The following is a 15762-nucleotide window of genomic DNA, read 5'->3' on the forward strand; positions in this document are numbered from 1 at the left end:
GGATAGACAGGGTCTGATTAGGAACAGTCAACATGGATTTGTACGTGGAAGGTCATGTTTTGTCAAATCTTATTGAATTTTTTGATGAGGTTACTAGGAAAGTTGACGAGGGTAAAGCGGTGGATGTTGTCTATATGGACTTCAGTAAGGCCTTTGACAAGGTTCCACACTGAAGGTTAGTTAGGAAGGTTCAATCGTTAGGCATTAATATGGAAGTAGTAAAATGGATTCAGCAGTGGCTAGATGGGAGACGCCAGAGAGTAATGGTGGATAACTGTGTGTCAGATTGGAGGACGGTGTGTGGCGGTGTGCCTCATCTGTACTGGGTCCAATGTTGTTTGTCATATATATTACTGATCTGGATGATGGGGTGGTAAATTGGATTAGTAAGTATGCAGATGATACTAAGATAGGTGGAGTTGTGGATGATGAGGTAGGTTTTCAAAGCTTGCAGAGAGATTTAGGACAGTTAGAAGAGTGGGCTGAAAGATGGCAGATGGAGTTTAATGCTGAAAAATGTGAGGTGCTACATTTTGGTAAGACTAATCAAAACAGGACATACATGGTAAATGGTGGGGCATTGAAGAATGCTGTAGAACAGAGGGATCTAGGAATAATGGTGCATAGTTCCCTGAAGGTGGAATCTCATGTGGATAGGGTGGTGAAGAAAGCTTTTGGTATGCTGGCCTTTATTAATCAGAGCATTGAGTATAGGAGTTGGGATGTAATGTTGAAATTGTATAGGGCATTGGTAAGGCCAAGTTTGGAGTATTGTGTACAGTTCTGGTCACCAAATTATAGGAAAGATGTCAATAAGATTGAGAGAGTACAGAGGAGGTTTACTAAAATGTTGCCTGGGATTCATCTCCTAAGTTACAGAGAAAGGTTGAACAAGTTGGGTCTTTATTCTTTGGAGCGTAGAAGGTTGAGAGGGGACTTGATAGAGGTATTTAAAATTATGAAGGGGATTGATAGAGTTGACCTGAATAGGCTTTTTCCATTAAGAGTGGGGAAGATTCAAACAAGAGTACATGAGTTGAGAGTTAAAGGACAAAAGTTTAGGGGTAACATGAGGGGGAACTTCTTTACTCAGAGAGTGGTATCTGTGTGGAATGAGCTTCCAGCAGAAGTGGTTGAGGCAGGTTCGATGTTGTCGTTTAAAGTTAAATTGGATAGATATATGGACAGGAAAGGAATGGAGGGTTATGGGTTGAGTGTAGGTCAGTGGGACCAGGTGACAGTAAGAGTTCAGCACGGACTAGAAGGGCCGAGATGGCCTGTTTCCATGCTCTAATTTTTATATGTTATATGTTAAAAGTTAGTAAGAGTTGAAAAGGACATACTGAATTTCTTTAGCCTGCTAAGGAAGTAGAGGCACCGGTGAGCCTCAGTTTCCATATCAGGCAGAACAAGAAGAGACAAACTCCATTAGTATGAACTAATATTGCTAAACTGTAGTGATTAGGGATGTGCCGCTGATTGATTGGTTGCAGGGAAGTAGTTGGGGAACCAGTCCGATTTCCTGTCTGTCTGTGTCTTGTTTTATGGCGGTTGGCACCCAGCGTAATGGTGCATTACCGCCACCTTCTGCTCCAGAGTGTGCAATAGACGCACATTCTAAATCCCTTCACCCCATCACACACACACATACATACCCTAACCTACACTTTATCCTCCCATCTTTGGCCATCCTAGTACCCTATTCCTGTTTATCTGTCATATCCTATAAAAAACCCCTGTACCCCTTAAGAAAGCTAAAAATACCCTAACCTGTGCTTTCTCACCCATGCCCAGCAACCCTTTTAATGTGAATTCCTGCACCCCCAATTCCCTTAGTTTAATTCTCATCATCTCTCTCTGTCTGCCATACTTCCTGCAACACAGAACTACATGTTCTACTGACTCCTCTTCCTGACATCCCTCACACAATCCTGCCTGGTGTTTCCCTATCATTTTCAATGTTTTGTTTAATGCACAGTGTCCCAGCCTTAACCTAGTCCACACAATTTCCTCTCTTCTGTATCCACTACCTACCCTCGCACCTGCAGCCTGATTTCCGCAACACCTCCGCCCTCTCAACCCACATGGCCCCGCCTCTCCACACAGGCCACGCCCCTGTTCTCTTCCCCAAACCCCGCCCTCCTTTCTCAGTCACCGCTCCAGGTCTGTCAGTTAACACGGTTCCGCCCACTGTGTTGTGGCGCCCCCGTCGTCTGGCACGTAGAACCCGCCTACTGTCGTACGCCTCCGTTCTATTGGTCTAAAACTAGTCACTGGCCATCGGTCAACGCAGATCCCACCTATTGCCGCTGGCTCTGCCCCGCCCTGGTGATGTGGGGTCTGTCGCTGGTCACGTGGCCCCGCCCAGTGACGGGCCGCGGCCTGGGGCTAGGTTGCGCTCGCAGTCGGGAGATGGGTGTAGGTTGGCTGCGGCCGCTGAGCGAGGCGCAGCTGAAGCGACTGGAGGAGCACAGGTACCGCGCGTCTGGCCGCTCGCTTTTGGAGCCGCCGCTGCAGCTATTCTGGGGATGGCTGCTGGAGCTGGTTCCCACCTGGCTGGCGCCCAACACCATCACTCTGATCGGACTCGCCACCAACGTTCTGAGTACCCTGCTGCTGGTCTACTACTGCCCCAGCGGCACCGAGCGGGTAAGGGTGCCTGATGTGTCCCTTTGGCTAGGGTGTTGACTGGACCCGGGGGCGGGGGGAGCTCATTGTCCCGTGGGTGGCGGGTTTTACTGGGCCCTAAGGTGCAGCTGTCTTTGGCTTCCCGTGGTTATGGATGTTTGGGTCCCTTTGGGTGTGGTATGACTGTGCCCCATGTGTGGGTGGAGATTGATAGGTTCCTTTTGGGTGACGGGGGCTGACAAACCCTGGAGTAGGGGTAGAGCGGACCAAGCAGGGTACCCCGGAGTGCTGGGTGACCAGAGTGCCTGGTTTGGGGTGCTACGGAAATTTCCAGAAGCAGGCCCTTTGGCCCATCCAGTCCATGCCAAACTATTAATCTGCCGAGTCCCATTGACTTGCACCCAGACCATAGCCCTCCATATCCTTCCCAGAAGTGCACCTATCCAGACTTCTCAGGTGTTGAAATCGAATCCCCATCTGCCACTTCCTCTGGCAGCTCTTTCCACACTCTCAACACCCTCTGGGTGAAGTCGTTCCCCCTTATGTTCCCTGTAAAATTTCCACCTTTCGCCCTTAACCTTTGACTATATCCCCTCACCTGTGTCCTGTGCAACAGCACCGTGAGCTCCCACTTTTATACCCGGGGCCCTGACTGATGAAGACCAATGTGCTGAACAGCTTTATCACCATTCTGACGACCTGTGACTCCACTGTTGGGGAATGATATGCTTGTACTGCAAGCTCCTCCTGTTCTGCGCCATTTTCCAGGGCTCTGCCATTCACTGATGAAAGTCCTACTTGGATTTGACCTTACAAGATGAAGCACATTGCAGTTATCCGAACTAAACTAATTTTACCAAATATCTGGGCTAATTCTATTTCTGTTTTGGATGCAAAGCCATGTATTTGCAAAGTGCAGAGAAATGGCAGGTTTAAGATGTATTTCTGTTAGTATTGACAAAATTTGTCTGATTCCTCCGTCAGTCCTTTACCTCTTCCAGCTTCTCACTTCATCCCCCCCCTCACCCACCCATCTTTTCTCCGTATCCACCCACCTTCCCTCCCTCTCACCTATCACCTGCCAGTTTGTACCTTATTCTGGCTGCTGCGTGCTTCCTTTTCAGTCTCGAAGAATCCTGGCCTGAAATTATATAGAGGCTGCCTGACCTGTGCTCCTCCAGTACTTTTTTTTGTATGTATAGCACAATATAGGCCTTCTAATGCTCCAAGATCAATCTAGCCCCTCCCTCCCACTTAGCTCTCCATTTTTCTTTCATTCATCAGGTCACCCAGCTTTGTGTGAACAAGGAGGAGTTTTGATGATAAGCTCAGAGTTTCTGTTTCGGTAGTAATTACTGGCTGATGTAGCAACTTTTGAGTTTGCTCAGTGCAGGGAGATTCCTTTAATTGATGCAATCAGTTGTCCTTTGGATGTGTTTGGAAGGAGGTGGGGAATATTCAAAGTAAATTTGTTGTCAAAGTACATGTATGTCACCATATACATGATCTCATGCTCTCATTTATTCCTATTTATATTTGCATTTGCACAGTTTGTTGTCTTCTGTGTTCTGGCTGATCTTTCATTGATCCTGTTATAGTTACTATTCAGTGGATTTGCTGAGTGTGCCTGCAGGCAAATGGATCTTGGTTTGATAATGAAATTTACTTTGAGCAATACTGAGATTCCTTTTGTAGGCATTCACAGTAAGTACAAGAAAAACAATGGAATCAATGAAAAACTGCACCCAACAGGCAAGCAACAACCAATGTATAAAAGAAATCCAACAATCTGTACAAATACAAAAATTGTTGACTATCTACATGAGATGAAGAGTCCTTGCAAGTTCACTGTTGGGACGGGTGAAGTTAACCCCTCTGGTTTAAGAGCCTAATGGTTGAGGGATAATGACTGTGCTGTGGGTTCTGGGGCTCCTGTACCTCCTTCCTGATGGCAGCTGCGAGAAGAGAGCATGTCTCGGGAGGTGTGGGTCCCTGATGTTGAAACCAGAGTGCAATGGCTATCAAGCATAGTGTGTGCAAGCAGGCCTTTCCTTGCAGAACATAGGACAGAAACAGGCCCTTCAGCCCACAATTTCAATCTAGACTAATTAAGATGGTAATCAAATGGCCAACTAAACTAATCTCCTCTTCCTGCACAATGTCCATATCCTTCCATTTTCCTCTCATTTCATGTGCCTAACTAAATGTCTCTTATATATCTGCCTCTACTACTTGAATCCCACGAGTCACAGTCTGCCAAACTGAGAAGGCTGTGTCATAGAGTTTGCACATTCTCTGTGATTTTAATTACTCTGGGTGCTTCAGTTATGTAAAGTACTTAATCAGAAGGGATTCTGCAGATGTCGGAAAAACAAGGCAACACACACACGAAATGCTGCAGAAACTCAGCAGGTCAGGCAGCATCTATGGAGGGGAATAAAAGGTCAGTGTTTTGGGCCGAAACCCTTCAGGACACACTACTTCAGTATGATTTAGCTTTTCTTCAGTGCATTGACGTTACTGTGAAACTTCCTGTCAGTGAGCAAGATTGTTGAGTCTCTAAGGCAGATTGGAAGCTGTCCCATGCACTGAGGTTTTTGTGAAAGATGCTAATCACGTATCTTCCCCAACCTGATCTCAATTCGCGAATGAGACCACTGCACAATATTCTGTATGTTCAGTGCAAAACCTATTGATTTACCCTTGCTTCTAACTAGCATCTTTTATTTTCATGTTTGAAATTTATCCCATTGTAAAATGGGTTATCTCGGTTGTATGAAAAGTGTTCTATAGATAAATTATTATTCGGTTGCAAGAAAAAGTTTGTGAACTCTTTGCCTGGGTTTTTTGCATTAATTCTCATAAAATGTGGTGTGATCTTCATCTAAGTCACAATAATAGACAAACACTATCTGCCTAAACCAATAATGCACAAACAATTGTGCTTCTTGTCAATATTGAGTACACCATTTAAACAATCAGTGTAGGTTCAGAAAAGTATGTGAACCTCTGGGGTAATGTCTTCTACATAGAAACATAGAAAATAGGTGCAGGAGTCAGCCATTCGGCCCTTCGAGCCTGCACCGCCATTCAGTATGATCATGGCTGATCATCCAACTCAGAACCTTGTACCAGCCTTCCCGCTATACCCCTGATCCCTTTAGCCACAAGGGCCATATCTAACTCCCTCTTAAATATCGCCAATGAACTGGCCTCAACTGTTTCCGTGGCAGAGAATTCCACAGATTCGCCACTCTCTGTGTGAAAAAGTTTTTCCTAATCTTGGTCCTAAAAGGCTTCCCCCTTATCCTCAAACTGTGACCCCTCGTTCTGGACTTCCCCAACATCGGGATCAATCTTCCTGCATCTAGCTTGTCCAACCCCTTTAGGATCTTATACGTTTCAATAAGATCCCCCCCCCTCAATCTTCTAAATTCCAAGGAGTATAAGCCCAGTTCATCCAGTCTTTCTTCATATGAAAGTCCTGCCATCCCAGGAATCAATCTGGTGAACCTTCTTTGTACTCCCTCTATGGCAAGGATGTCTTTCCTACAAAAGCTATTTGGAGTCAGGTTTCAATCAATGTGATGAGATTGGAGGTGTGGGTTGTAGAAGTGCCCTGCCCTATAAAAAAGACACACAGTTAGGTTACTGACGGAGCCTGCTCTTCTCAAAGTTCTGTTTATGTGCACCATGCCTTGATCTTAGAAGACTTGTAGAGATGCATGAAGCTGGAAAAGGATACAAGAGCATTTCTAAATGGCTGGAGTCTTCATCAGTCCACAGTAAGAGAAATTGCCTACACATGGTGGAAACTCAGTACTGTTGCTACTCTCCCAAGGAGTGTGTGTCCTACAAAGATCACAGCAAGAGCACAATGTGCAATGCTGAAGGTGGTGAAAAAGGACCTGAAGAAATCTCTAAAACTTTGGAAAGTCTCTGTTCATGTGTCCATTATAAGAAAAACACTGAACAAGAATGGTGTTAATGGAATGACACCACAGAAGAAATCATTGTTCTCAAAAAAAAATTGCTGCACATCTCAATATGGGAAAAAGGCCACCTGGATGTTCCAAATGCTTCTGAGACAATGTTCTGTGGCCAGATAAGATGAAAGTTGAACTTTTTGGCAGAAGTGCACACCGCTATGTTTGGAGGCAAAAGGGCACTGCAGACCAACACCTAAACCTCATCCCATCTGTGAAGCATTGTGGAAGGAGCATCATGATTTGGGGCTGCTTTGCTGTCTCAGGGCCCGGACAACTTGTGATCATTGAGAGAGCAATGAATTCAAAATTGTATCAAGCCATTTTACAGGAGAATGTCAGTTTGGCAGTCAGTCATCTGAAGCTTAATAGAAGTTGGGTGATGCAACGAAACAATAATCTGAAGCACAAGATTAAATCAACAACAGCATGGTTTTTTAAAAAAAAAGAAAATTTGTGTTTTGGAATGGCGAAGTCAGAGTCCAGACCTTAACTCAATTGAGATGCTGTGGCATGACCTGAAAAGGGCTGTTCATGCAAGGTATCCCAGAAATATTTATCAACTGAAACAGTTTTAGACGGAGAAATGGTTTAAAATTAGTCTAACACCGAGACAATGTTTAAATGATGTACTCAGTATTGACAAGAAGAAATGAAATTGTTTTTGCATTATTGGTTTAGGCAGATTGTGTTTGTCTGTTATTGTGACTTGAATGAAGATCAGACCACATTTTGTGAGTAATTAATGCAGAAAACCAGGTAAATAGAAAGGGTTTACAATTTTTTTTTTGCATCTGATTGTATATTTTTTCTCAGCTTAAGCTGGTAAAACTTGAGATATGGGCATAGCCAAGCACACTCATTTCTCAATTGTTAGGAACTTTGGACTATTTGAGTATTGTTGCTTTCGGAAGATTTACTGTGTATGCCTAATTGTTTAATTTATTGTGTAGTGACTTCGGGATGATATCAGTTGTAGATAGTACTACTGGGACAACGTATACCTTGTTCAGGCTCCATAGTCTTTCAATATCGTTTTTTAACTCGGCATAAGACATGAGAGTAGAATTGGGCCATCTGGCCCATCGAGTCTTCTCTGCAGTTCAATCATGGCTGATCCTTTTTTTTTAAATCTCCTCTTCAACCACAGTTCCCAGCCTTCTCCCCGTAACCTTTGATGTCACGTCCAATCAAGAACCTGTCAATCTCTGCCTTAAATACACCAATGACCTGGCCTCCACAGCTGCATGTGGCAACAAATTCCACAAATTCACCATCCTCTGGCTAAAGAAATTTCGCCGCATCTGTTTTGAATGGATGCCCCTCTATCCTGAGGCTGTGCCCTCTTGTCCTAGACTCTCCCACCATGGGAAACATCTTTTCCACATCTACTCTGTCTAGGCCTTTCAACATTCAATGGGTTTCAATGAGATTCCCCCCCCCCCAATTCTGAATTCCAGCAAGTACAGACCCAGAGCCATCAAACATTCCTTGTATGATAACCCTTTCATTCCTGGAGTCATCCTTGTGAACCACCTCTGGACCCTCTCCAATGCCAGCACATCTTTTCTTAGATGAAGAACCGAAAACTGCTCACAATACTCAAGGTGAGGCCTCACCAGTGCCTTATAAAGCCTCAGCATCACATCCCTGCTGTTGTATTCTAGACCTCTTGAAATGAATGCTAAGGTGGCATTTGCTTTCCTCACCACCGACTCAACCTGCAAGTTAACCTTTAGGGTGTTCTGCACAAGGACTCCAAAGTCTCTCTGCATCTCAGATTCCTGGATTTTCTCCCCATTTAGAAAATAGTCCGTACATTTATTTCCACTACCAAAGTGCATGACCATGCGTTTTTCAACATTGTATTTCATTTGCCATTTTCATGTCCATTCTCCTAATCTGTCTAAGTCCTTCGGTATCTTACCTGTTTCCTCAACACTACCTGCCCCTCCACCAATCTTCATATCATCTGCAAACTTGGCAACAAAGCCATCTGTTCTATCATCTGAATCATTTATATACAGCATAAAAAGAAGTGGTCCCAACACTGACCGCTGTGGAACACCACTAGTCACTGGCAGCCAACCAGAAAAGGACCCTTTTATTCCCACTCACTGCCTCCTACCAATCAGCCAATGCTGTAACCATGTTAGTAACTTTCTTGTAATACCATGGGCTCTAACTTGGTAAGCAGCCTCATGTGTGGCACCTTGTCAAAGGCCTTCTGAAAGTCCAAATATACAACATCCACTACATCCCCTTTATCTCTCCTACTTGTAATCTCCTCAAAGAATTCCAACATTTCTAGACTTTTTCACTTAATGATTTGTTTGTGTGTTTGGAATGGCTGTTAGTAAGCTGTTCTTGTTTATCCTGTATTATTATATCCAGATGGTTATTATGGATTGACTTGTCTGTAATGAAGGATCGGTTGTAATATAATTTGTCGGACTCTGACTCTAAAACTGTAAGGTATGGTATCTTTTATGAGTTTCTATTTTAAAGCAAGATTTTGGTGAATGTTCGCCACTTGATTGTGCTGGTGTAAGTAGTAAGATTGAGTTAATCTACTGTAGGATCCTTTAATGTGTTGGGTTGTTTCTGGTTTCTCTTGGTATTTTCTGCATTTATTATCTTGAATTTGTTGGTCTTTTATTTTGTACTTTTCTCAATTTTTTTGTTAACCACCTAATCTTATATTGCCACAAGGAACCCTTCTGTTTCTGGGAAGTGGTCTCCAACTGCTTCCTTGTCGATATCTAGTTTGGTCAGATCTGGGGAAGTAAAGGGAATAAGGTCCCACCACCTATTAAATGCTCCCAATTGTATACCTCTCAAATAGCCTCTGACAACCAGGTCCAGCTCCTGGCCTTTGTGTGGCTCAGCCTCAAAGCCTAGTGGAACCATTTGAACTGAGAGGAGAAGGAGCAAGGGTGGATTATTGGTACCTTATAATCAGTTGCTTTGGGCAGATGGGGCTTATCAGCCATAGAAGGAAAACTCTGATCTCAAACTTGCCCTGCCTTGCGGCTATACCCACTCTTTGGGAGTAATCCCCAGGGAAATATCTGGCGCTGGAGTCCCTAAGGCAGTCGTGCGTTGAGTTCAGTGCTGACTGGCACCTCCTCAGTGTCACTGGTGCCAAACTGTATCTGTCTCTGTGGTTCCTTATGGGTTCATCAGATGCATGGAGAGGGGAAGCCTGCTGCATGGGCAACAGCTTGCTCTACATATCGTACTGCTTTGGCTTGTGTATCGAGTTAGAGCTAGGTCGCAACATTCATGGTTGACCCCGAGCAGCAGAGGTCCTCTCTGTCCCCTTTTGTCTATTATTATTTTGTAGTACTTCGGTAGACATGAGAAACATGGGTAGTCTCAAACTTGCTGTCCCATTCAAGAAGACATGGCTGGTTGTCTTTGCTAAAACACCAGTTTCCTGTCCAAACCCCAAGTTCCTGATGTTTTATGTAGCGAGTCCCTTGCGGCCCATCTTCAACCCATCTGATGCTCCACAGGTTTCCTGACTCCAGATGAGGTCGCTGGTGCTACACCAGACCTGTGGACATGGAGAATCTATTAGGTTCCCCTCCCAACACTGGGCTTTGTGATCTCAGTATCAAGGGGATGGATACAACACAAGACCATATCAGCCCTTTGAGTCTGTTCTGGCATTCCATCATTATCTCTCTCGACCCTATTCCCTCGCCTTCTCACTGTAACCTTTGATGCCCTGATTAATCAAGAATCTATCAACCTCTTTAAATATTCCCAGTGACTTGGCCATGTGTCATATGTTTCCAGTGCCAGGAGAACATGCTCATAGCTTACTAACATTAACCCGTACGTCTTTGGAATGTGGGAGGAAATGGGAGCACCCTGAGAAAGCCCACACGGTCATGAGGAGAACGTAAAAACTCCTTACAGACAGTGATGGGAATTGAAACCCCGATGGCTAATCAGAAAGGACTGTGTACAGAGATAACTAGTACAGCATGCTAATGGTATGTTGAATTTTATGGTATGAATACCTAAGTACTAACGTCCTATTACAATTCAGCAGGGCCTTGATCAGCCTGAAAATGGAGTATTGTGAATCATTTTGATCTCACCTCTAAGAGCATACATTCTGTTGAGGTGAGAATCTCACTGAAACCTATCAAATATTGGAAGGCCTAGAAAAAGTGGTGGGAAGTGGCTCCATATGTCACTACTACAGGGCGTGACGACCCTGCCTTACATGAGTCCCGGGCTCAGCTGGCTCCGGCTGACAGTAGCCGGTATGGGCCCCTATCCAGGGTTACGGATCCCACTGCCTTGTGGGTACCTTCAGGAGAAGAGAAGGCTGAGGAGTAAACCCTCCACAAATCCGGAGTGGAGCCCCTAAGGCGGTTGGGTGACATATCACGTCATCTCCAGGCAGCTCCTGCAGCCAAGCTGATGCCAAATGTACTGCTTCGCATTCCTTTGGACCACATCCACGAGGCCGAGAGGAGGATCTTGATGTCTGTGCAGCCCAGGATCTCCATATTCATTGCCCAGGTCTGCGCCCCGGGAGGGGTGGGGGGGTTGCTCTGGTCTGCGCCCCGGGAGGGGTGGGGGGGTCCACTCTGGTCTGCGCCCCGTGGGTGGAGGGGGGTCCACTCTGGTCTGCGCCCCGTGGGTGGAGGGGGGTCCACTCTGGTCTGCGCCCCGTGGGTGGAGGGGGGTCCACTCTGGTCTGCGCCCCGGGGGGGGGGGGTCGCTCGGGTCTGCGCCCCGGCGGCGGGGGGGGCGTCCACTCTGGTCTGCGCCCCGGGGGTGGGGGGGGGGGTCCACTCTGGTCTGCGCCCTGGGAGGGGGGGGGGTCGCTCTGGTCTGCGCCCCGGAGGGGGGGGGTCGTCCACTCCGGTCTGTGCCCCGGTGGGGTGGGCGGGGGGTCACTCCGGTCCTGCTGCAAAGCAGCAAAACCAACACGGGAGGCAGCAGTTACGAGTGCCAAGGACTGCTGCTCAAGAATCGGCTTATTCAGCCCCAGCCAGTGCTGTTCCACACCCAGTGGAGTCCTAAATCGGGCACATCCATTGTCTACTTAGACAAGCGGAGCCATTATTATCATTATTAGAAAGAGTGGGTGTGGAGAGGATGTTTCCTATAGTGGAGAAGAATAGCAGCCTCAATAGAAGGACATCCAGTTAAAACAGATGAATTTCTTTAGCCACAGGGTGGTGAATCTGTTGAATTCATTTCCACAGGCAGATCTGAAGGCCAAGTCATTGGGTATGTTAAAAATGGACATGATAAATCATGTTTAGTCGGGGAGTCAAAGGTTATGGGGAGAAGGCAGAATAAAGTTGAGAGCATTATTATATCACCGATGGTGGAATGGCAGAGCAGACTCAGTAGCCTAAATGACTTAATTCTGGCCTTATGGTTCTGAATTGCTCTTAGATCTGCTCAAAGGGGTGATTCCAGCTCATCTCTCCTCTCAAGCAACTTAATACCATCAGTCCTTATCTTTAAAATCCATTCTCTAATCTGTGGGCATACTGGTTCTTAGTTTAGATTTATTGGGTTCTAAAACAGTAAATTCAGGAAAATAAAAACTATCAAAGGATCCATTACCCGTTGCATTTACTCTCTGCATATCTGTCATTCCCTCCTTGTGTCCTATCTTCATATTGTATGTAAAAAAAATCAGGATGAAGTATCTATCTCACAAAGGTGGTGGACAAGGCAGAGATAGACATAGCAAATGGGTTCACAGTGTATCAATGCAACCAAAGGTAGACTGGATGAGTCCTGATCAAGGGTCTCAGCCCGAAATATCAGCTTGTTATTCCTCTCCATAGATGCTGCTGACCAGTGTTTCTCCTGCATTTTGTGTGCATTGCTTTGGGTAACTGCTTTGTGAAGCACCAGTCGACAGGTGTCGCTCTTAGCTTCGAGTTGGCTGCCACTGATTAACTGTCCCACTCTGACCTTTGTCTATAAATCTCATGCATTGTTACAATGAGGCTGGACACACTTTGTCTTCTGTCTGGGCACCTTGTAGGAGTCGATGTCAAATTCTTCCATTCCAGATAATTCACTCTTTACACATTAAAACTGGAGTTTTTGCTTCTCTTTTTTGCTTTCTGTATAGTTTCATCTGCTTTACAGAAACTGCTGTCTTACTATTAATGGTTAGCAAAACGCTATTACAGCGCAGCGATCCAGGTTCAATTACCGTCAAGGAGTTTGCAGTTACTCTGAATATCTGTCTTTTTCTCCCCATGTTCTCCGGAATCCTATCTTCATATTGTAAGTAATGCAGGGTAAAGTATTTATCTCAAATTAATTATAAGATGCCTGCCCCAGCAGGGATGGACATAGCAAATGTTTGTGTTCTGATTATAATCAGATAGGAATACTCCGATTACTGAAATTTGATGCATTCTAATTAAAAGTGAGATGTCTAGCGAGTATCGTAATTAATATCTGTCGTGTTAGAGTGGGCTTTAAAAATAATAGGAGCAGGAGTTGGGCCATCTGTCCCTTCAAGCCTGTCTCTCTATCCATCAAGATGGGATGCCAGTTTGAAGCATTTCCCTCAGTCTCAGTCACCTCAGCCTTGCCCAGCAAGCTGTAGATTCAGATATTCAGGGGGGACGTGGTGGGAAAACCTTTGACCCATATGTGTCTGTGCTGACCAAGATGCACAAAGCACCTTCATTTGGTCTGCCATATTTCCTGGTGGCCACCCATTTTAATTCTACTTCCCATTCTCATTCCAATATGTCTGTCCGTGTCTGATGGCATGAATATCGATTTCTCTACCTTCTGGTAATTTCTGCTCCTGTCACTCCCCTTCTCTCTGTTTTTATTCCTCATTCTGGTTCCCCTCTTGCCGTTTCTCTTCTCCTCAACTGCCCATCGCCTCCCTCTGGGTTTACTGTCAAGTTTCTATCAGATGTCTTCTCCTTCAGCCCTTTATCTCTTCCATCTATTACCCTCCAACTTCTTACTTCATTCTTCCTCCTTTGCCCTTCTCACTCACCAGCTCCAACCTATCACCTGCCAGCTTGATCTTCGTCCCCCTTCCCTCCCCCCCCCACCTTCTTATTCTGGTTTCTGCCCCCTTCCTTTCCAGTCTCGATGAAGGGTCTTTGTCTGAAAGATTGATTGTTTATTCTCCTACATGGGATGCTGCCCGACCTGCTGAGTTCCTCCAGCATTTTGTGCGTGATTATCTAATGTATATCCTCAGCCGCTTCCTCTGACAGCTCATTTCATATATCTGTCACCCTCTGTTTCAAAAAAAAGTTGCCCTTTAAGTTATTAAACCTTTCACCTCTAACCTTAAAACAATTTCCTTTAGTCTAGTCCTGATGAAGGGTCTTAGCCCAAAACATTAACTGTTTATTTCCCTCCATAGTTGCTGCCTGACCTGCTGAGTTCTTCCATCATTTTGTCTGTGTTGCTCAAGATTTCCAGTGTCTGCAGTGTCTTTTGTGCCCTCTAGTTGCTAACTAGCAACCCTGGACAAAAGACTGCTCACCCTCTCCGTGTCCCGAATGATTTTATACACCTCCATGAAATCGCCTCTGTCTCCTACACTCCAGAGAATAAAAGACCCAGCCTGGCCTAACCTCTCCCTATAACTCAGCCCCTCAAGTCCTTGTAAAGCATCTCTGCGCACTCTCCAGTTTAATCACACCTGTCCTAAAACAGACCAAAACTAAAATTATGGCATCACCGCCATATTATAGCACAGCACAGCCCAGAGGCATGGTGATTAGCGCAATGGCTTTACAGCACCAGCAATCACCGATTCGGGTTGATTCCTTCCGCTGTTTGCATGTTCTTCCTGTGACTGCGTGGATTTACGCATTCCTCCCATATGCAGGTTAGGGTTAGTGGGTTGTGGACATACTATGTTGGTGCCAGAAACATGGCGACACTTGCGGACTGCCCCCAGCTCAATGCTTGCTGATTTGACTTGATGCCAATGAAGTAATTCACTGTATGCTTCAATGTACATGTGACAAATGAAGCTGATTTAAAGGCCTGGCTTGCGTAACCTCGCCCGATAACTCAGTTCCTTGAATAAAGTTGATCGGAAGGCCTGGCTTGTGTAACCTCACTTGATAGCTCAGTTCCTCGAGTAAAGCTGATTGAAAGACCTGGCTTGTGTAATCTCACCCGATAACTCAGTTCCTCAAGTCCTGGCAGCATCCTCATAAAGCTTCTCTGCGCACTTCCAAATTTAATCACAGCATTCCACAGGCAGCTGTGGAGATAAGTCTTTATGTATATTTAAGGCAGAGGTTGATAGATTCTTGATTGGTCAGGGCATGAAGGAATATGGGGAGATTGGGGCTGAGAGGGAAAATGGATCAGCCATGAGGAAATGATAGAGCAGACTTGATGGACCAAGTGGCTGATTCTCCTCCTATATCTTATGGTCTTACATCTGGTACACCACCCTCAGTGGACTCATTAGTCTTCTCCTTCCCACTTGGTTTGTATCAAATTCCCTTAGCTGCATTGCGTTCCACCCTGATAATCTGAACATAGCCATTTGCTATTTTGACTGTGCTGCGGCATGCAATTTTAGCAGTAATTCTAGATGATCTTATCTTCATCACTATGTGAATCAGAATCAGATCTAACACCACTGGCATATGTCGTCAGGTTGGTTGTTTTGTAGCAGCAGTACATTGTAATGCATAATAAAAGTTGTAACTCACAGTAACAAGTATATTTATTTTAAAAATTAACTTAAACAAGTGCAAAAAAAAAGGAAGAAAACATAGTGAGGTAGTGTTCATATGTCCAATGTCTGTTCTGAAATCTAATGGCAGAGGGGAGGAAGCTGTTTCTGAATCGATGAGTGTGTGCCTTCAGGCTCCTGTACCTCCTCCCTGATGGAAGCAATGAGAAGAGGACTTGTCCTGACTGACTGGGATCGTTAACAATGGATACCGCCTTTTTGAAGCGTGGCTCCATGAAGATATCCTGGATGCTGGGAGGCTAGTGTCCACGATGAAGCTGACTGAGTTCACAGCTTTCTGTGGCGTATTTTGATCCTGTAGGAATTCAGCAAAGGTGGAGAGTTCAAGTGAAATTTATTGTCATTTAACTACATACACATATATAGAAATGAGATGTTTCTTCAAACACATAA

At 45.2% G+C, this 15762-nt stretch overlaps 1 protein-coding gene across 1 annotated transcript in view; it reads left to right on the top strand.

Annotated features, from left to right (window-relative positions):
* LOC134352218 (cholinephosphotransferase 1-like) overlaps positions 1–15762 on the top strand; it is a 37194-nt gene that overhangs the window by 2354 nt on the left and 19078 nt on the right. Inside the window, exon 2 of the mRNA XM_063059512.1 lies at positions 2107–2649. Coding sequence (XP_062915582.1) covers positions 2107–2649 — 543 coding nt within the window. The remainder of the gene's footprint in view (positions 1–2106; positions 2650–15762) is intronic.

The sequence above is a fragment of the Mobula hypostoma genome, chromosome 9, assembly GCF_963921235.1.
Source record: "Mobula hypostoma chromosome 9, sMobHyp1.1, whole genome shotgun sequence".
Taxonomy (NCBI): Eukaryota; Metazoa; Chordata; class Chondrichthyes; order Myliobatiformes; family Myliobatidae; genus Mobula; species Mobula hypostoma.